General features: G+C 38.0%; 1 protein-coding gene across 3 annotated transcripts in view; it reads right to left on the bottom strand.

Annotated features, from left to right (window-relative positions):
- Positions 1–23,542, bottom strand: part of KCNAB1 (potassium voltage-gated channel subfamily A regulatory beta subunit 1) — a 193,127-nt gene that overhangs the window by 59,178 nt on the left and 110,407 nt on the right. For all 3 annotated transcript variants that reach the window (XM_058188530.1, XM_058188531.1, XM_058188532.1), the window contains exons 2-4: positions 21,472–21,515; positions 3,563–3,600; positions 1,563–1,642 (exon numbers count right to left, since the gene is read on the bottom strand). In XM_058188530.1, the coding sequence (XP_058044513.1) occupies positions 1,563–1,642; positions 3,563–3,600; positions 21,472–21,515 (162 nt within the window). The remainder of the gene's footprint in view (positions 1–1,562; positions 1,643–3,562; positions 3,601–21,471; positions 21,516–23,542) is intronic.

Raw genomic sequence — 23,542 nt, 5'->3', positions numbered from 1 at the left:
AAGAAAAATGGATAAAAATGGGGTAGGCATATGGACAGATTTCCCCAAGGCCACTGAGCTATTGCAGAAAACTCCTTCGCTTTATGATGGTGTCAACCAAGACAAAAACTGTGGATGAGTTTCGCCTGGTTGTGATGCTTTCTTTCTGTTCCATGAGTTCTGCCTGCTACTATATAGTCCAGCTTTGGCAGCCATCTGTCAGCAGGCCTGGAGAGAATTTACAAAGAAATGACTATTTTTTTGAGATAGTTTGTGAAACAATTTGGCTCAGGCAGTTTCCACTACTGTATTAGCAGAAAGGGATTACTGTAATCCTACTAAATTGGACGAGGTGAATCTCCTATCCCTCTCGTGTAATAAATGAAACAAATCCCCGGTTTTCCTGTCAGAAAAACAGCTACAACGGTACATACATACCGGTATATATGTATATACATATGCACAACAGCATGTGAAATAGAAGCATGTTCAAAAATGTGCAATAAAAGTCACAGCAGAGAGTTTTGGCTTTAATTGGTGTAAGGAATAACACATAGCACATGATTTAAGACAGATCTCCATCAACCTAGTACTTTTCAGATGGTTTGGACTTCAGCTCACATAATCCTTAGCTAGTATAACTAGATATTATGGCAGTTTTATAAGACTAGGGAGATGACCGTGTCCCATTTTTAGATTGCCCAGAATTACTTATTTAGATGGAACTGGCAGGTTAAGAGGGATAAGTTGAGGGTGAAATTCTGGAGTACACTGAGCTGCTACTGAAGCTGGTAGGATTTATCCTGTAATATTTGCTATGATGCAAAATTCCACCATATCAGTTATGTGAAATAGAGACAGGGAACTCCTCGCTAATTTTAACAAACACATTTCTTCTAGATGACATTATTTTCTCTCTTTTTAGTCCAAGAATATAGGAAGCTGACTGATACTAAACACAGGTAATCCTCAGTTTATAACTATTCATTTAGCAGCTGTTCAAAGTTACAATGGCATGGAGAAAAGTGACTTACAACCACTTATGACTATCACAATATCCCCAAAGTCATGTGATCAAAATTTGGATGCTTGGCTACAGGTATGAATTCACATTGGTTGCAGCATCCCAGCATTGCCATTTGTGACCTTCCCAACTGGCTTCTAATAAGCAAAGCCAATGGGAAAAGCCAGATTTGTGTAACAGCTCGGTGATCTGCTTAACAACTGCCTTGGTGGAATGGGAATAAAGTCAGACATGTTTCTCTTAACAACTGCCTTGCTTAGCAATGGAAATTATGGTTCCAACTGTGGTCGTAAGCTGAGGGCTACCTGTAATTCTATTCATCCATCCATCTAACCTAATGTGGTTGATATTGATAAACAGCAGAGCCCCATGTTTTCCAACAGGTGTTTGTTTTCCTAGTCCTATGTAGAGAGGTCTGGATTAAATGTGGGATTTTTAAAAAAAAAAAGTGAATTAAAGTTTAGCCATTTATCTATATGGTACCTACTTGCAAAGCCATAATATTCAGTTTAGAAATAAGATCTACCTATAATGGAAGAATAGAAGCACAGATACGTACTTTCCAGCTGCATATACCTCTGCTGTGTCGAAGAGATTCACACCACTGTCATATGCAATGGTCATTAGATGTTCAGCCACCTTTTGGAAATAGAGACATTAAATTAATCTTCGAAATATAAAAACTTTCTGTCCCCAATCTTCCAAATTTTGCAGGAATGACTCATTATGAAATAGTTTCAGATCTTAATGCCAAATCAAGCTTAATTTTTAAATCATGGACAATGGACCAAATTTAGGATGCAGGAAAATAGATTGCCACTATTTCTTACCAATACTTACATTTTTGGACCTGGGATCTTTGTTTACACCAATTTCAAGTAGTTAAGCACATTCATTTCCTAACTCAAGCTTGAAACTGCTTGTAATCACCTTCAACGCTTTATGTGATATACAGTGATGATTGCAATAAATACTAATAGTTAACAATTAACTGTTTATCAAATCAGCTTTCTTATGATATACATAACTTTTCAATCATGAAAATGTATGCTACGATATGTTCATTAGCATTAAGGAAATCATTAAAATCAATGTGAGTTGATTTCCCCTACATAAATGGGTATAACATTATAACTTAAAGCACTATTGATATAAATCATAGGGGTCGTCAGAAGTAGGAAACCAATGTGTTTTATTACGTGATAGTGATAGATCATGTGTCTAAGAGCAGTCATGTTTGAGAGTCAGGACTACCTGATTCACATTTCATTGTCTCAGTAGCTTTGGTATTGTGGCTTCAGAGATGTGCACAATACACAGAACAGCTAATAGCAATAGCATGTAGACTGATATAGTGCTTCACAGTGCTTTACAGCCCTCTCTAAGAGGTTTACAGAGTCAGCCTATTGCCACCAACAATCTTGGTCTTCATTTTACCCACCTCGGAAGGATGAAAGGCTGAGTCAACCTTGAATCTGGTGAGATTTGAACTGCCAAATTGCAGGCAGCAGAAGTAGCCTGCAGTACTGCACTCTAACCACTGTGCCACTAAGGTTCATAATATAATATTAAGTGGCCCATGTCTGGATCAAAAAAAATGAACATTGTATTTTATCTGGAAATGACCCAGCAATAAGTCTAAGCTTGGATATGGCACGTAGGTTTCAGGAGCTGGGCAGCAGGAAACAAGCAAGGCCATTGGCAGTTTCAAGTAAGGGAAAGGAAGACTCTGAGAAGATCAGGGAAGAGTGAGCCAGATATCCTGTGCTTGAATTCAAAGGTGGTAGCTAAGAGGAAGTAATGGAAAAGGCCACATGTAGGCCATTAAGAAAACAAGGAGCAAGCGGAGATACATCAATCTTGTCGATTCCTCCAGGCTAGGGAATTCTGGGAGTTGAAGTACACCAGGCTTAAAGTTACCAAGGTTGGAGACACTTGATCTTGTCAACTAGCTCTATAAGATTCCTCTAGATATTTTCTGGGCCAAAATCTGCTCAGCTTTAAAGCATATTCTTGCTATGAGTTCCATGTTACCTTCTTTGGAGACCAAGGTTGTTAGATTTGAACGAGGCTGCTCTATTACCATAGATGAAATAGTATCTGGTGACTTCTGGTGGCTCAGACTGCTAAGTCTGTCTGTTATTAACACAGCTGCTTGCAATTACTGCAGGTTCAAGTTCCACCAGGCCCAAGGTTGACTCAGCCTTCCATCCTTTATAAGGTAGGTAAAATGAGGACCCAGATTGTTGGGGGCAATAAGTTGACTTTGTATATAATATACAAATGGATGAAGACTATTGCTAACATAGTGTAAGCCACCCTGAGTCTTCAGAGAAGGGCGGGATATAAATGCAATTTTTTTTAAAAAAGTATATATTCAGTTAAGAGAAATGAGATTTTTGTTGTTGTTTTGATCATGCTTTGCCATATCTTGTTTCAATTTATTCAGACTTCCATGGCATGGCTTTTAATTTTAATGAAAACATTAAAGTTGTGTATTTATTTCTAGATTACTCAAGTTCTGTTTTCTATGTTGTCATTAAATGACACATCACTTACCTCATCTGAAACTTGACCTCCAAAGGTGACCCAAGTCCCTAGAAAGAAACGGACATTTATTAACATTTAGGACATTATTTTCATAAACCAAAATATATTATAATTAAGGAATTGTTTTCTATAGGATCTCCTGATGTTTGATTTGTTGAGGATCCATTATCTTACAAGAAAGTATTTCAATGATACTGAATTTTAACCATTGTACTAGCTGACCAGCTCTAGCTCCCTAAACAGCTTCAGCTAATTAGGGATTCCTTCCTTTCGAACAGAAGACGAATTAAAATGCCTTGGAATTGTGTGAATGTTTCCATACCAGTAGCATGGATAGCTCTGGGATCAAAGCCAGATTTGATAAGCCTCATCTGTGTTTGGGAGCAGAGCTAATTTATTTCTAACTCTTTTTTGGTTTCTCAGAAACAGCAGTAAATTTGGCATTTTTCTTTGATGTGCTCCAATTTGGCATCCATTGTAAATGGTTCCACCCCCACCCCACTGGGAGAACTCTTGTCACACTCTGCCTTATGAACTCAAACAAACTATTACTCTTCCTTTCCCCCTAGTTCACCAATTCATTCCTGCAACTTCTCTTTCTATGTATACATTGGGATGGATTTTTTCCCCTTTCCCAATCCATCTGTTTTGGCATCCTGAAACCAATCCCTGCTCACAGGACATGCTGACATGCCATCAATGCATCTTCACAACTTGCAAGAAGTTTGTAATACAACAGCAGAAAAGTGACCACGAAGCCTGTGGACATTTCAGTTTTATATTTTTTGTAGCTGATCTTCCCTTTAGCCAATGGTTTTCTAAACAAACCACAAGAGAAGTGCACAGAAACAAAGACACTGAAAATATGTACCACTATGTTTGTGCTAAAAAACATGCTACTTTCTTGTTTGTGGCAAGAAAGGGGATTTTTGTTATTCTAAAGTCAGTAATAATTCAGGAACTAGAATCTGATTTTATGTGGCATTCTTTGTATCTTCACCATTAGATTCAAATTTATATCATACTTCTCTTCTTTTTTACAATAGATAAATAAGGAATATAATCTATTTGCAATAAATTCCATGGAAAAAATTGAATTCTACAAAAGCAAGCCATCTCCACAAAAGAGTTCATCTTTTAAATTAATAAACAAGTAAAATGTTTCTTTTTCTCAAAGTGAGACGCTAGCACAAGAAAACCAAGCCACTTCATCAGAATTAACTAAAAATATCCACATGCTTGAAGTACAGATCAACTTTTATATTGAATTTTTGTAGTTATAAACCAAACATACGAATACAGCAAAATATATAATACATTTACCATATAATTATAATTGTGTTTAATATGGTTCTAAAGAACACAAGTTTATGATTTCTACAATTCAAGTTTGTGTAACCTGGAAGATGGCAACACATAAACACATTACTTGCTCATTTGCACAGATAAATTCTTCTGAATTGTCTTGTCTTGTCTTGTCAAAAGGCAACTGGAATTTCTTGGTTTTTCCTTGAGAAGTTTCACCTCTCATCCATTTCTGATAGATGAGAAGCGAAATGTCTTCAAGGAAAACCAAGGAAGTCCAGTTGCCTTTTGAAAAAGCATCTTTGGGACAACCATGACCTGGATGACTGAGAATCTCCACAGACTTCTGAGTTGTGTTATTCAAGTATATTTGCAAGAGGGGTTCACCAATTCTTCAATTATTTCTTTCACAATAACCCTCCCTGTTCTAAGCACGTGTGTGTGTGTGTGTGTGTGTGTGTGTGTGTGTGTTTTCGTAGGTATATGTATGCAGGTTTTGGTATGTTCGGGTCTTTTCCCGTGTAAGATTGGAAGTATTTTGGCAACTTTTCGATGAGATCTCACTCATCATCTGCAGGCTTTTGCTTTGTTCTTATGTGAGCAAAGTGTGGATTTTAACTACTGTTTCTCTATTGGTGGGGGGGTATTTTTTGAATTGCAGGCCTAGCTGTTGCAAGCTGATTGGTTGGCTGTGATTGGTTGGCTCTGTAAATGCACAATTACATCACCACCCGGCACAGATCAACTCCGTAGCCAAGACTCTCATCTCTAGAACCAAACACCTAGCTGACAAAGACCACCTAGAAACTGAATTACACACACTTACAAACGTACTAATCTCAAATGGATTCCAAAGAAACACAATTACAAACCTAATCCAAAGAGACACTCAACCCAAAAACCAAGACACAGAACAAAACAATGACATCGCCCTCCTCCCATACATCAAAGGCACTACAGATAAAATCAGCAAAATTCTCCACAAACACAACATCAAGACAGCCTTCTGCACAGACCAAAAAATAGCCAACATCTTAAGAAACCCCAAAGACAAGATCCAGCTAGAAAACCAAGGAGCCTATGAAATACCTTGCAAAATCTGCCCAGCAACATACATTGGACAAACTAATAGGATAATAAATGCACGCATAGCAGAACACAAGATTGCAGTCAGAAAAAAAGAAAAAACTTCATCTCTTTTCCAACACCTTAAAGCAACAGGACATGACATTGATTTTGAAGGAACCAAATTAATCTCCAAAACTTTTGTTTTTATTATTTACATTTATATCCGGCCCTTCTCCGAAGACTCAGGGTGGCTTACAGTGTATAAGGCAATAAAAAACTGAACACTATCACAAGAGAATAATTATGGAAGCCATAGAAATAGAGAAACACCCCCATAACATGAATAAACATGACAATACCTCCCGCTTACCAAACATCTGAAAACTAGCACTAGTCAAGAAACGAATCCCAGCTACAAAAATTGACACCAACACATGACAGGACCTCAAACTCGGAACCAGACCAGAGTCCCAAATGCTACTCCCCACACAAAAATCAACACATAATAGGACCTCGAACTCAGAACCAGACCAGGGCCCAAATGCTACTTCCCACACAAACATCAACCCCATTAACCAACTAGCAACACAGCCAAGCAATCCGCTTGCAACAGCTAGGCCAGCAATTCAAAAAAACTCCATTAACCAATCAATATGTAGCAACACAGCCAACCAATCAGCTTGCAACAGCTAGGCCTGCAATTCAAAAAACACCCCCCCCCCAGTATTTATAGAGAAACAGCAGTTAAAATCCACACTTTGCTCACATAAGAACAAAGCAAAAGCCTGAAGATGATGAGTGAGATTTCATCGAAACGTTGCCTAAATACTTTCAATCTTACACGAGAAAAGATCCGAACATACCAAAACCTGCATTTTCGGGTCTTTTCCCGTGTAAGATTGAGAGTATCTTGGCGATGTTTCGATGAGTTCTCACTCATCATCTTCAGGCTGGTGTCTTCGGCTTCATGCTTCTCAAGCAAAGAGTGGTCTGAGCTGCCGTCTCTCTATAAATACTGGTGGGGAGGTGGGGAGTGTAACCCGCTCACAGCAATATATAAATATTGGTGGGGAGGTGGGGAGTGTAACCCGCTCACAGCAACACTCCCCACCTCCCCAGCAGTATTTATAGAGAGACGGAAGCTCCGACCACTCTTTGCTTGAGAAGCATGAAGCCGAAGACACCAGCCTGAAGATAATGAGTGAGACCTCGTCGAAACATCGCCAAGATAATCTCAACCTTACACGGGAAAAGACCCGAAAATGCCAAGACTTACACACACACATACACACACACACACACACATATGTATGTATATGTGTGTGTATGTATGTATGTATGTATATGTGTGTGTGTGTGTGTGTGTGTGTGTATCTATATCTATATATTTGTTTCCGTAGGTTTTCATGGGTATAGGTATGTAGGTCTTGGCGTATTTGGGTCTTTTCCCATGTAAGGTTGAGAGTATCTTGATGATGTTTCAACGAGGTCTCACTCATCATCTTCAGGCTGGTGTCTTCGGCTTCATGCTTCTCGAGCAAAGAGTGGTCGGAGCACAAAGCTGTTGTGCCTTGCTCGCTCCCCCCCCCCCCGCTGCAGCTGGGCCCCTCTTATCTCCTGCCAGACACTGATAGTGCGGAAGAATGTCCTGGCATGCCTCCAGCCCCCAGCCCTGGCACCATGCCCGGACAGGCCGAGCAAGACGAATGGCCTGACGTGCCTCCAGCCCCCAGTCCTGGCACCATGCCCAGACAAACGGAGCAACTAAACCCCTCCCCCACAGCATGTGAGCCTGAAGAATGTGAAGCCAGTCATGAGCTAAGATTACCAACATCTGGAGGCTGGAGAGATCCTCGCTTTTGAAGAATTGAGAGGCGATGTCAGCAAAAGGAAGGGAGGGGCAGGCCTGGATAAGTGCTGAGTCATGGAGCCATCCCCCATGGCCTATATAAAGAATCTGCTTTCTGGTATTCTCTGAGTCAGGCAAAGTCTAACTTGGATTGCTGAAGTCACATCCTGATCTCCTGCCTGCCCTGAGAACTTTGACAGAACTTTGGCAAAGCTGCAGAGGCTTTGCAGCCACGCTTGATATGGACTTCCCCGACCTGGCCGTAAGAGGAGGAGTGGGACACGACAAAAGCCGTAAGCACCAGCCTGAAGATGACGAGTGAGATCTCGTCAAAACGTTGCCAAGATACTCTCAACCTTACACGGGAAAAGACCCAAATACGCCAAGACCTATATATATATCTATATACCTACCTACCTACCTACCTACCTACCTACCTACCTACCTACCTACCTACCTACCTACCTATCTATCTATCTATCTATCTATCTATCTATCTATCTATCTATCTATTCAGTATCTGCCATTAAGGAAAAAAATTCCTGTCCCTTGTTTAATATACAGTGACAACAAACTATTAGACATTGCTGATCAGTAAAAACTGAAATAGTCTTTGTTTCTGTTCTCACCAGCAAGCTTTACAGATTGCGATATGGAAAGCAGAGTGCTGAAGTGTGAAAAATTGAATTAAAACATCACCCTTTGCACATTGTTACCTAGTTACCATGCCACTTTGATTCAGTCACAGTTACAAGGCAACCTCAAAGATGCCAAATTCAGTGTATGCATGCTCTAATATATAAGCGTTTCAGGGCTTGAACTGGGGGAATCATGAGAGAAATTTTATAAAGCATTATCTCTCAAGAGTACTATAATGAGTAAGCTAATATAATTTTCCTGGCCCAGAAGACTCTCAAAATTCCACGTTACCGGTAGTTCTCAACAAATGACCCCAATTTTTGTTGCTAAGTGAGACAGTTGGTAGGTGTATTTTTTCCATATTATGACCTTTCTTGATATTAAGTGAATAACTGCAGCACTTAAGTTAGTAACATGGTTGTTAAGTGGATCTGGCTTCCACATTGACTTTGCTTGTTAGAAGGTTACACAAGGCAATCACATGACTCTGGGACACTGTCATGAATATGAACCAATTGCCGAGCAGCTGAATTTCAATCATGTGACCCTGGGGATGCTGCAATGGTCACAAGTGTGAAAAACATTTTCTTAAAAATTTCCAGTGTTGGAGCATTCACAACTTCTGCAGGCAAGTCGTTCCACTTATTAATTGTTCTAACTGTCAGGAAATTTCTCCTTAGTTCTAAGTTGCTTCTTTTCTTGATCAGTTTCCACCCATTGCTTCTTGTTCTACCCTCAGGTGCTTTGGAGAACAGCCCGACTCCCTCTTCTTTGTGGCAACCCCTGAGATATTGGAACACTGCTATCATGTCTCCCCTAGTCCTTCTTTTTATTAAACTAGACATACCCAGTTCCTGCAACCGTTCTTCATATGTTTTAGCCACCAGTTCCCTAATCATCTTTGTTGCTCTTCTCTGCACTCTTTCTAGAGTCTCAGCATCTTTTTTACATCGTGGTGACCAAAACTGGATGCAGTATTCCAAGTGTGGCCTTACAAGGCATTATAAAGTGGCACTAACACTTCACGTGATCTTGATTCTATCCCTCTGTTTATGCAGCCCAGAACTGTGTTGGCTTTTTTAGCAGCTGCTGCACACTGCTGGCTCATATCTAAATGGTTATCCACTAGGACTCCAAGATCCCTCTCACAGGTACTACTATTGAGCAAGGTACCACATATACGGTACCTGTGCATTTTGGTTTTTTTGCCTAAATGTAGAACCTTACTTTTTTCACTGTTGAATTTCATTTTGTTAGATAGTGCCCAATGTTCAAGTCTGTCAAGATCTTTCTGTAACTTGAGCCTATCTTCTGGAGTGTGGACTATTCCTGCCAGCTTGGTGTCATCTGCAAATTTGATGAGTTCCCCATCTATCCCCTCGTCCAAGTCATTGATGAAGATGTTGAAGAGTACTGGGCCTAAAACAGAGCCTTGGGGTACTCCACTGCATACTTCCCTCCATGTGGATGTAGTTTCGTTGAGGACTACACGTTGAGTGCGGTTGGTCAGCCAGTTACGAATCCATCTGGTGGTGGTGCTGTCTAACCCACATTTTTCTACTTTATCTAGTAGTAGGTTATGGTCTATTTTATCAAATGATTTACTGAAGTCCAAGTAAATTATATCGACAGCATTCCTCTGGTCTACTAATTCAGGAGAAACTTCCTAACAGTGAGGACAATTAACAAGTGGAACAGCTTGCCTTCAGACGTTGCGGGTGCATCATAACTGGTGGTTTTTAAGAAGAAACTGGACAGCCACCTGTCTGAAATGGTAAGGTCTCCTGCTTGAACTTGACTAGAAGACCTCCAAGGTCCGTTCCAGCTCTACTCTGATTGATTGGTTTTTAGTTTTAGAAGTAATTTGTCATGTACCAGTGAATCAAAAGCTTTACAGAAGTCTATGTAAATTGCATCTATTGCTTTGCCTGATCGAGATGTGTAGTCCATATGTTTTTGCAATGTAGTAGTTGTAGATTACAGGATAATTTTTTTCTGAAACCAAATTGTTTTTCTAGGTGGAGGGTAATAGATTGGTTAATGATTGATTCCATGACTTTGCAAGTGATGCAACATAAAGAGATTGGTCTGTAATTTTCAACTAGGCTAGGGTCTCCCTTTATCATCTATCATAAATTTATCCTCTATCATCTCTTAAAACTTTTAATTTGAAGTATTGTTTCAAAGCTTAACCATAAGGGGACAAAGTAATTATGATTCTGCTTTCGTTTCCCACAAGATTTGTTTTTGCATCTGAAATGAAGATATGAATTTTAACATTTATTTCTTTCAGTGACTGTGACACCTCCAGATATATTAGGACTCTGTCTGAAAGAAATTTCAGACTATGGTCATATTGGTTATCTAAGGTTGGCTGAAGAAAAGAACACCAAAGATGGACAAATGGAAATGCTTGTCCAGTACTGCATATTCTCAGCTATAGTTAATTCTGACCGATATTCACATTCATTTAGGGATATGTAAATTTCTATGGATTATTGTGCACAAAGTCATTTGTGGATACATTGCATTCAATTTATGCTAATATACACAATTTTTTTGCAAATTCATTTCCCTAATAGTTTTTCCAAAACATTCTTATGCATATTTTGATGGGTAAAGTTTATTGCAGAATGTAAAAAGTACAAAACCTGAAGCTAATTACATTCTAACAGACTTACAAATTCAGCAAGCAAAATAGCATGGCACAATACGTTGAATTAAAGAAATTCTGTGCTATTCTGAGGAAGAAAATGAAAAAAAAATGGAGAGGTGGTGAGAGTGATTGACAGAGCAAATGTTAAAAAAATTACCACACAGGAATGAAGTAATACTAATAATGGTAGTTAAAATATGCACAATGCACACTTTTTCCAGCTTTAAAATATGCTTTCACAAATTCTTTAATTCTCTATGAAAGCTCTTACAATTCTTCTTTAACGACAATTTTTTCCAATCATTTTCATTATATTTATTTCTATAATAACATATTAGCAAAGGAAAGAAATAAATCTTAAACCAATTCAAAAGCAATTTAAGAAAAATGGTTATGAACAAGGCTTTAAAGTAGTTAAGTATAGAGGCAGAAGTAGAGCACAAATGCTTTTGTCCATCAGTTAGAATATGAAAATCCAGAGCATAAAAAGTAAGCATACTAGGTGGTTGCTTCAACTAGCTATTAAAAAAGGAACTCTCAAGATAAAATCAATCAATAATATTTTTGAAACAGGTGATTCTGAAGCAATATTATAGCCACAAGATGAATAACTTGCTTCAGAGTCATTATCACTGTATACAAATGGATAGCTGGGAGATTTAATTTACTTTACTTGATTTAGGCATCACTTGACTCCAAATGACTCAGACAGTTTTTTTGGTCTATCTTTATGATAGACTGCCCTTAATTTGCAATGGCATAAATGAAACTTAATATTTATAGCCTAGTAGTGAGTTAACTAAAGTTATACTATATAATATAATAAAAGCCTGGGGAGGCAGCAGCCTCTGGGGCACATAGCTTAGTGTACATTGTAATTAAAATTATGTTTTGGGTCATTATGCCCATTGTTTTTAATGTCAGCCATGCTAAATGTTCTCTCCTCAGAAAAGCATCTGCACTTTGCACAGATTTATGTATGATACAAATGTTTATTATAAAATATAATATATCGTATTACACACACACACACACATATCTATCTATCTATCTATCTATCTATCTATCTATCTATCTATCTATCTATCTATCTATCTATCTATCATCATTTAATAATTGTAACTGCTAGTAAAATATCACCAAAATTGTAGGATCGGGTCACCTTACAAGACTTAATATTCAATTGTTTTGGAACTGTAAGCTGCCCAGGGTCATTGCTTCAAGATGAGTGGCTATAGAAATTCAATAGATAAATAAACAGGCCTCCCTTCTAGATTCTTCTACTGATATTTTCGGAGACTAAGAAATCCTGCCCCATCAGATCTCCCAAAAAGGTACAATGCAGACTGGAAAGGAATAGACAAGAGGAAGTTTGAATCGGATCCCTTCCAGTTCCGTTCCATGCCTCTGATCCAGAGGAATCTTGAAGCAACTAAGATGGATGGATGGATGGATGGATGACTGAAATGTTGGTTGATGGCAGAGCTTGGGATATGAGGAATACTTCATCACTGAACTGCTATTTCCCACTATTGGGAATTGCACTGTAATATGTCTTGAAGAAATCTTCTTCCTCATAGATTTGTTAATCTAGATCACAATGCCTACATATAAATAATTTTCTCACAAAATATACATTTTAAAATACATTTATTCCTGAAATACTCATGTTATAGGCCTAAAGTAAAAATTATGCTTTTTTTTGTAAATTGGGGGCAGTACTGCAAAATCCAAATAAATGAGGAATAAACATAAATGTATTCATGGATTCATGGATCAGATTAGTTTATTCTGACATATTCAATTCTCAAACATCCTTACTGTTATAAATCTAATTGCAAATCCAATATATGTTCCCAAAAGCTGAATGACAATTTCAAAAAAGAAAGAGAAATAATAAAAAATCTAACCAAAATCCTATGCTCAACCATGTAGTCACAATCTATTTCCCTCTTCCTTGTGACTTAAGTATTTTGCAGAACAATTTCAGCAGAGTCCCAAAGGTGCTTTCTTCAAGAGGCAACTGGACTTACTTTTGTTTTTCCTTGAAGATGTTTGGCTTCTCATCCATATATTCCCTTTAGCCATTTGATCATTAGCACTCTCCCTGAGAGTCACTGAGGCACTTTTGTGCTCTCAGGGTCCTCCAAGCAGCCTCAACGACTCTTAGAAAGAGTCCAAGGAATATGAATTCTTCCATTCTCCACCATTCAGCCAGAATTGAAGAAGCACCTTGGACAAGAAGTAAAACATCTTCAAGGAAAAACAATGAAAGTCCAGTTGTCTCTTGAAAAAAACACTTTTGGGATAACCATGAGCTGGTTGACTGAGAATCTCCATAGATTTCAGCAGAAACCATAACACTGATTCAAAATGCTGGACATGATGGCAGTACTATTCTTATAGTCTAACTTCCCAAAGTGCATGACTCAGAATCTGGGCAATTGGGCAATAATGTATTGAGCTAGTTTGGAATCATTAATGGATTAAGCATTGCTTCCTTAAAGCAGCGCATAGTATAGTATAGCTTTTATTGTCATTGTACATAATATATACAACTCTTTGGTGCAGTCGATAACAGAAATTACAAAACAACATAAATAATATAGAGAATAATCCCTATACAAGTAATTGGGGGGAAAAGACTAGTCATACGTTTCCATATGTACGTGGAGTGATTGTGATTGTGTTTAAGAATCCGACAGCCCATGGGTAGAAGCTGTTTTTAAACCTGTTTGTTCAGCTGGCTATGCTTCAATGTCTTCTGCCCAATGGTAGAAGTGAAAAGAGACACCGGCCAGGTTGTGAATCATCCCTAAATATTTTCCTTACTTTGCTGAAACAGCAAGACCTGGCGACGTCATCCAGTGGTGTTAGAGGGCAACCGATGGTTTCTTGGGCCGAATTGATCACTTTCTGTAGTAGCTTCCTGTCCGCAGCTGCTAGACCACCATACTGTTGTACAGTATGTGAGTTCAGTTTCTATTATAGACCGATAGAAATGTAGCAAACAGTTCCAAATATCAAATGTTTTGGAGCTTGCTGTTAAATATGTTGTTACTGAAACATTTTTGACTTAGATACCCCTATAAACATTCAACGCTTCCAGTTGATTACCAGCTGAAAGGAATGAAAAAGCCATTTAAATTTCTCACTCAAAGAGCTGTCAGAGGAAGATCATGTGTACATTTTTCCTTGGTGAGCCACTTTTGTAGTATTTCCAAGGGGATTCTTAGCATTCAGGGCCATCCAGTCAAGTATTTATAATACATTTATAATTTATAATACAACTTTGTGGGCAAGCAGCCATTCATTTTATTTACAAAGTTAGGATTATACAAAAGAAATGCCTATTTTGAGCTATGTGAATGAAATGTATTTTATAAAAACAAAACATTAAAAGATGGAATAGTATTATTACCTACAAAGGTGGAATTTTTGTAAAGGCAGCAAAAAGTACAGATAATTATTTCCTATATAATGAACCACTGCTGATATCGTGGTAATGGTTCAATATGTCAAACATAGTGAAAAAGACAACAGACTGCAAGTAAAAATATTTACTAAGCTTTAACGATTATGCATAGAAAACTAAGATTCCCAGGAAGCCATTTCCCAAATCTTCAACTATTAATTCTAGATTTTCAGAACTGATATGATACATCAGCTTTAGTCTTATTTTAAATATTTCCTACAAAGACAAAATGCTATTTAGAAGGCCAGATCCTGAAGATGAAACTTAAAAACTTTGGCCACCTATTGAGAAGGAAGGACTCACAGGAGAAGAGCCTAATGCTAGGAAAGATCGAGGGCAAAAGATGAAGGGACGACAGAGAATGAGGTGGCTGGATGGAGTCACTGAAGCAGTAGGCATGAGCTTAAATGGACTCCGGGGGATTGTAGAGGATAGGAAGGCCTGGAGGAACATTGTCCATGGGGTCGCGATGGGTCAGACAGGACTTCGCAACTAACAACAACAAAGACAAAAATTTAAGATTTGCCATCAAAATCCTTGTAAAACAGCCTTTTCCAAACTAAATTTCTCCTCACATATTGGACTTTAACTCTAAGAATTCCCAAGCAGTACAATTCTTGGTAATGTTGATTAGGAATTCTAGTAAGCTTAAGGAATTTGAAACGTAACAAAGCATATAAAAATTAAAAATAGTAAAAATATACAAATCATATAAGTCATTTTCATAGGTAGTAGAGTCATTCCATCATGAAAGGTCATCTGTCAAGAAACCAATATATACTGTATATATAATCCATGGGCTGCAGTAAATTTGATTCAAGTGATTGAAGCTGGTGCAGATTCAGAAAGGCATGCTAGGTGAAACAAGGAAATAATTTGGATGCTAGAAATCTGGGTGCCTAGAGTAATAATTAGCCAAAGGCAGAAGATAGAAATTGGCAATGTAGATATTGAAGGAATGAATAGCTTTCAGCTTTTTAAAATCAATTCTCAACTGTAAAGTAACCAGCAGTTATGCAATACAGTACATATTAGCTCAGTAGAGTAATAAAAACCTTAGAAAAGGTATTTGCTGGTGTGTCTATACCTACAAATATCAAAATGATGCAGGCAATGGGCTATTTTAATGTATAATGGTTTCTCTGGAACACAGAAAAGGTCTATATATGCTTGTGAAAGGTATTTGTGTTGATGAAGAAGAGTGAAAACCATCTATGACATTTTTGTGTTAGAGAGCAAAGAATGATTATTAGGCATTTGCAGTGCACCACTTGTTAATGAGATGGGCCTCTTGTTAATGAGATGGGCACCACAGGGCCTCTGTGGCTCAGACTGGTAAGACAGTCTGTTATTAACAGCAGCTGCAATTACTGCAGGTTCAAGCCCCACCAGGCCCAAGGTTGACTCAGCCTTCCATCCTTTATAAGATAGGTAAAATGAGGACCCAGATTGTTGGGGGCAATAAGTTGACTTTGTATATAATATACAAATGGATGAAGACTATTGCTTGACATAGTGTAAGCCGCCCTGAGTCTTCGGAGAAGGGCGGGATATAAATGCATATCTTTTGCATAATATCTTTAGCATAATCTTTGACAAAGCCTTCACTACCAGTTCCCTTCCCAAACTTTGGTCACTAGCCACAGTCATCCCTATCTTCAAGAAAGGAGACCCCAGCTTAGTTGAAAATTACAGACCGATCTCTCTGTGCTGCGTCACCTGCAAAGTCATGGAATCAATCATCAACCAATCCATTACCTCACACTTAGAAACTAACAACTTACTCTCCAACAAACAATTTGGTTTCAGGAAAAAATTATCATGCAACTTACAACTTCTGCACTGCAAAAACATATGGACTACAAATCTTGATCAAGGCAAAACAATAGATGCAATCTACATAGACTTCTGCAAAGCTTTTGACTCAGTAGTACACGATAAACTTCTCCTAAAACTAAAATCCTATGTCATTTCAGGACCCCTTCACAAATGGATATCTGCTTTTCTGTCTAACAGACAACAAGAGGTCAAAATTGGCAATGCTCTATCAAATACTGTTCCTGTCAAGAGTGGCGTTCCTCAAGGCAGCGTCCTTGGACCAACACTCTTCATACTATACATTAATGATCTTTGTGACCATATCTCAAGTAATTGTGTTCTCTTTGCTGACGATATCAAACTATTTAACACCACAGACAATGCATCTATCATCCAAAAAGACCTTGATCATCTAACCACTTGGTCTAAAACTTGGCAACTCCAAATCTCAACCAGCAAATGCTCAGTCTTACATATTGGAAAAAAGAACCCAAACACTAAGTACATACTTGATGGACATTACCTTACAGATGACCCTCCACCCCGTTAAAGACCTTGGAGTTTTCATGTCAAATGATCTAAGTGCCAAAGCCCACTGTAACTACATAGCAAAAAAGGCTCTAAGAGTTGTAAACCTAATCTTGCGTAGCTTCTTTTCCAAAAACACCACACTACTAACCAGAGCATACAAAACATTTGCTAGACCAATTCTAGAATACAGCTCGCCTGTTTGGAACCCTCACCACATCTCTGACATCAATACAATTGAACGAGTCCAGAAATATTTCACAAGAAGAGTTCTCCATTCCTCTGAAAACAACAAAATACCTTATCCCACCAGACTTGAAATCCTAGGCTTAGAAAACTTGGAACTCTGTCGCCTTCGACAAGACCTAAGTTTAACTCATAGAATCATCTATTGTAATGTCCTTCCTGTTAAAGACTACTTCAGCAATAATACAACAGCAACCAACAGATTTAAACTTAATGTTAACCACTTTAATCTAGATTGCAGAAAATATGACTTCTGTAACAGAATCGTCAGTGCTTGGAATATTTTACCTGACTCTGTGGTCTCTTCCCATAATCCTAAAAGCTTTAACCAAAAACTTTCTACTATTTATTTATTTATTTATTTATTATTTAGATTTTTATACCGCCCTTCTCCCGAAGGACTCAGGGCGGTGTACAGCCAGATTAAAACAGTACAATATACAAATTAAAACCACAGTTAAAATAACCTATTCTATAAATGGCCGAAAATTAAAACCGTCAAATTTGACCCATAAATAAAATACCCCAGTTAAAATTATTAAAATTCGAAAAATTTAAAAAATTTAAAAAATTTAAAAAAATTAAGCCAGTCCTCACCCCATTCCTAAGAGGACCATAAGGGGCGTGCATAAGCGCACAAATGTGCCTACCGTTCCTGTCCTATTGTTTTTCTTTTCTTCTTCCTATATATATATAGATGCTTATACCTCCCAATATTTACTCATATATATGTTTATATACTATATAATCTTTTTATATGATGTTGTGACAAAATAAATAAATAAATAAATAAATAAATAAATAAATAAATAAATAAATAAATAAAAAAAATACAAATAAAAAAAAAAGATGTAGCCTTTCGCAGCAAAGATAGGGAGACAGAAACAAAAGATTGCTAAACTGGGCCAGGAAGGGACATAAATAGCAAAAATAGTTTATTATAGGTTTGGTGAGCATATATCTAACGTTACTATTTTAATTTTATTTATTTAACAAATGTAAAGGACAGGAAACAAAATGAAAACATAGTACAATTATAAATATCCATTAAAATAGGGGGAAAAAACCCAACCCAAATTAAGGCACCAACAAAATCTTGCATCCTTAGATAAACACAGTATTCTAGCCTCAGTGACTTGGGGGGAAAGCCACTGCTTCCTGAAGGCCAATCTGATCAGGGTCATCTATATCGCTTGGCCAGGTTTTTACATCTGTCCCTAGATTAAGGGGGCCCTAAAATTCAGTCTTGAGTTTTATAAGTCTTTGCAAATTTCAATCTCTGTAGGTTATTAAACCATATTTTTTCCTATTTGTTAACTTAGCAATGGATCTCCCTTCTCTCTGTCAAGGCCATCTTCTCTTCTCTCTAGAACAGAGGTCTCCAACCTTGGCAACTTTAAGACTTGTGGACTTCAACTCCCAGAATTCCTTTGCTGGCTGAGGAATTCTGGGAGTTGAAGTCCACAGTCTTAAAGTTGCCAAGGTTGGGGATCCCTGCTCTAGAACATGCCACTCCAGATTTAAATCAAAGTTCCTCTCTTAATAGAAGTCGATCAGTTTTATGCAAGATTACTTTGGCCAACTTTTGCCTTCATTTAATAACTAAGTAATAAAGAGAAAAGTTTCATTATATTGGTTGCACAAACTATTTTCTGCATGGGTATTCAAAATTATACAAGAGGAATTATTCTTAACACCAAGATGGATATTGTTTTTAAAATCAGACTATCCCATGGATTAGGAGACTTATATGTGTATCTATTAATATTTCTATTTTAGAGCTTTCAGAAATAAACTGTACTCTAAGGGACATCTTTAGGAAGTCACATTAACATGTTTGAATTTTTCCTTAAGCAAAATTCAGGTAAAATGGGCCAAGATTTAGGTGGTAAGTACCTGAAGCTTCTGCATTAGGAATTAAGAATTTCTTCTGTAATTTATAAGTCCGCAGTAAGAATATAAGTCTCCAATAAGAATAGTGACTACCACTTATTCTGAGTTGACTTAATATCTAGAAAGTCATTTACAAGTAATTTATGAAGTTCCAATAATAATTCAGTAGACTGACTCACTCTGATCAAAACTATGTGATAAATTTCCTCAAGATAAATCTGATTTCAGGCTCTATAAAGCTTTGGGAACTGTCAGATCTGATTATTATATTTTGCTGTCATCTATAGATTCCACAGCACTGAAGTGCTTATGTCTCATAGCAACACAGTAAGATGCGCAAACTGTGCCAGATTTCTCCTCATCAGAGGAGGTTTGCATAAACAGCCCCACATTTTAGAAGTAAGAGTTTCAAAGTGGTCTTTAATTCAAATGCAGTAAGTAAACATTACAGATACATTTCTGATTAGCACTTGCATAGATCTTTATCTTAGAAGCTACTGTATGTAAAAGAGAAAAAATGATGAAAATGTCCTCAAGTGAAGCTCAAACTACTAGTGACAACATAGACACAGCTCAGCTGGGATCGTCAGAGCCTTTTTTTTTTTTTTTTGCTTTTTAAAAGCATTTTTTTATAACCCATTTGGCCCAATAGGTTGTAAAAAGAATGTTTTTACAAGTAAAAAAAGAGGCTCTGATGATTGCGCGGTTCACCTGGGATTGTTGGAGCCTTTTTTTTTAAACCTTTTAAAAGCATTTTTTAAAAGAACTGGCAAGCTGGCAAGCAGGCAACCAGACAGTTGGGTGGGCATGGGCGGGGGGGGGAGGGATTTTTGCTACCAGTTCTCCGAAATACCCACCGCCATCGCTACCGGATTGGCCGATCTGGTCCGAACTGGGAGCATTTCACCCTTGGTTCAGCAGTGACAAACTCAAGGCCAAACTCAAAAGGTGCTTAGATCTGGCCCGTGGAACCGACCTGGAAACAGCAGAAGACTGGTCCATGGTGCTTCTGCCAGTGAAAATGGAGCTCGGGAGGGCTGCACATGCCTCCCCCTGAACTCCAGCAGAAGACTATTGCAGCCGAAAAGGGAGCTTGGGAGCATGTTTTTGCTGGCAGAACACTCGGGCCACCACTGGCACTCCAGACACAAGTGATGTCCAACTTGCCATGCCTACCTGGTCATGCGCCCCCAAGGTCAAACACAACCCTGGTGCGACCTCAGTGAAATAGAGTTTGATACCCCTGCTTTAGTTGAGATTATAGCTGTGGGGAGAAAATACATGTTTGTCCTACACTGATAACATCACTACAATGTGAAATTTAATTTTAAAACTATTTTCTCGCTACGTTACTTTGAACTGACTGAAGAATAAACCACAGCCTAGCACTTCCAATATTTATTGGGAGTAAAACTTTTAGAATGTCTAGTTAATTATAGTCAAGCCACACCGGAAAGTGTGGTCCCAACCTATTTTGAAGGTGCTGCACCAGGAAAGGCTGGAATAGGCCTTGAACGTTCTCTTAACCTTTCTTCCTCTCCAAATCCTTCATGACTTGTTTTCTCACAAGTATGATTTGAATCTATAGGTAATATGATTGCTTTTCAAATTATTCTTATTTTCATTTGTGAGAAAGTACATCTATTAAGAATTGAACATTATGATAATTGCAGGGCAAATCATATATTCAATGCATTATAACACTGCATGGCAAAAAGAAAAAAAACCATATTTTGAATCTGGAAATAAATGAAGATGATGGTTCTAAAAAAAAAAAAGATATGTACCACTTAGGAACATCCCCCTTTAGGAGGCAATTTCTGTCTATAGAACAGTTTTGTAGAAGTATAAATCTAATTTCATGTCAGATGAAGCATTCTGCATGCACACAAATCAAATTAAATATTGAACATATATGTCTGACTTATTGTTATCTATTCAGGCATTCTTTGAAACACATTTATCAATTCAGTTTATTTTGCCTTTTTACTGGAAGAGCATTCATGTGATGAATTAGTGTCTGTGTTTCCCAAATCAATATACAGTAGTGGCTCAGGAATAATGAAAATTATAATCCAACCAAGCCAGCAGGCTGCATCTAAACTATAAATGGTCAAGCTGCCTAGTTCCTAACATAGGGGAATGGATAAAATCTTTTCATTGGAGACAATAAAAGTACAATAAATAGTTAACAACTGATCTTATTACTGTGGCACCAAGAAACACAAACACAGTGAACATGCCTATAGGATAATACTATCACAAGTCTATTTTGATTGTCTAACAGGGAAATGCAACACCTCTATGATTTTGTACAGAAATAATTGTCACAGTATTTTATTCAGTTACTTATCTGTTGATTAACATCAACAAAGTTCTGCAAATTAACCAGTATCTCCAACAAATATACACAAAGACACTCTGAAACATAACATACTCACCCAGTCCCAAACAAGAAACTCTTAATCCAGATTTCCCAAGGTTTCTAGAATTAAAATAAGGGTATAATTAGCATCAAACAGCAAGTCAATCCAGCAAAAACCTGTTATCTCAACTTGTTACCTATCATATTTCAATTATATGCAAATGCTAGTCTGTGCTAATCATGTGTATCCAAATATAGAACCCTGTACCTATTCTGAAACGTTTCCCAATGCACACATCCAGATGTACAAGCAGATGAGGAGGCGGGTGGGGGGCAACACGATATATAGACTTATATCTCATTCTCTGAAAAGATGGTTCACATTCATTCTGGCAGGGAAGTATCTTTCATGTATCATTTATTTATGAAATGTATTTCTGTTACCTATTAGTCTTCTCTGAGCAACTTATAAGCAAATGAAAATACAATCAATATTTTATGTGAAGCTAAAGTATTGATTGTATTGGAGCCATGATATGGTTTGTTTGGAGCCATGGTGGCGCAGTGGTTAGAATGCAGTATTGCAGGCTAACTCACTGTTCATTGCCATGAGTTCGATTCCTTCAATCCTGACCAGCTCAAGGTTGACTCAGCTTCCCATCCTTCCAAGGTTGGTAAAATGAGGACCCAGATTGTTGGGGGCAATATGCTGACTCTGTAAATCATTAGGAGAGGGCTGTAAAGCACAACGAAGTGGTATATAAGTCTAAATGCTATTGCTTTTATTTAAACTGTATTAACAAATTGTATGAATCCTGTTAATGCAGTTTGTAAACCATGATTTATACTAGAGTTCATACTATCTACATGAATTATGTATTAATGGCAAGCTTACTCAGCCTATAAGGCAGTGGAGGGGAACTGAAGTATGTGACACAGCTTCTGCCAGCAATTTGGATAGAAAATAGGTAGTTTTGTAGGCAAGATTTTGTTGTGGGAAGAAATTCAGGGGAAAAAAGAATATCTAGTTTTGGGTCCTACTTCAAACACTATGGCTAGTCTTCAGGTTAAAGCTTAAGGAAACCTTAACCTGATGACTAAATTACCACACTGTAGCAGAGTAACATACAGTCCTTGGAGTGATTACACATTAATATAGAAATGTAATTCTAACAAACAAGGAAACCCTACCATTTCCTTCAATCTTAGAAATCAAATAGAATATAAATCATTTCAAAAACTCTCTCCCAAAGACCTAGGTCAGTGGTGGGATACAAATAATTTAACAACCGGTTCTCTGCCCTAATGATTAGCTGGGTAGGCATGGCTCAGTGGTCATGTGACTGTGTGGGCATGGCCAACTCAATGTCACTATGTTGTAATGCCTTAATTGTTACAATGTAATAAGGGGTTAACCAGAGAGGCAGTTTCTGTAAGCAGGGCAATAAAGATTAGGCTAGAAACAACACCAGAATGTTTCCTTCCTGCCTTCCTTACAGGATTAGCCTTGTAAAGTGGAAAAAACCAAAATAAGATTTCTTCCAACAATCTGTTCTCTGAACTGCTTAGAAAGTTAACAACCGGTTCTCCTGAATAGGTGCAAACTGGCTGAATCCCACCACTGACCTAGGTGAATGAAACTTGTCTTTTCCATGAGTGTGTGTCTCTTGAAAAAGCACTCAGGTTGTCCACTCCCTAATTTGAGACTATTTTATGTCAAGAGTCCAAAACTTTTCAATAGTCCCTCACTGTACCTCTACTGACTAAGCATTTAAAGAAAGGGCCCTAAGAAGACTTGGTCCAGGTTAGCTATAGCTGGAAAGAGCTTTGAGGAAACCTGGTGCTAAATCATCCAGTAATATAAAGTTAATATAATGAACTCACAAGGTATGAACTAGTTCAGTGATGGCTAACCTTTTTGCCATCGCGTGCCAAAAGCGGGGGGAGCGCGGGGGGGTCACGCACATGCATGGCCACACCCATAATTCTATGCGTCCCACCCCCTGCGCATGCGCACATGAACCCCCTGCACTCCCCCCACTTTCGGCACACAATAACACGGTGGTCCCAGTAGGCCCGTTTTTTGCTCTCCCAGCAAATGGGCCATTTCCAGCCTCCGGAGGGACTCCAGGGGGGTGGGGAAGGCC

Source organism: Ahaetulla prasina, chromosome 6, assembly GCF_028640845.1.
Source record: "Ahaetulla prasina isolate Xishuangbanna chromosome 6, ASM2864084v1, whole genome shotgun sequence".
Taxonomy (NCBI): Eukaryota; Metazoa; Chordata; class Lepidosauria; order Squamata; family Colubridae; genus Ahaetulla; species Ahaetulla prasina.
This window is presented reverse-complemented; position numbering and strand designations above follow the sequence as displayed.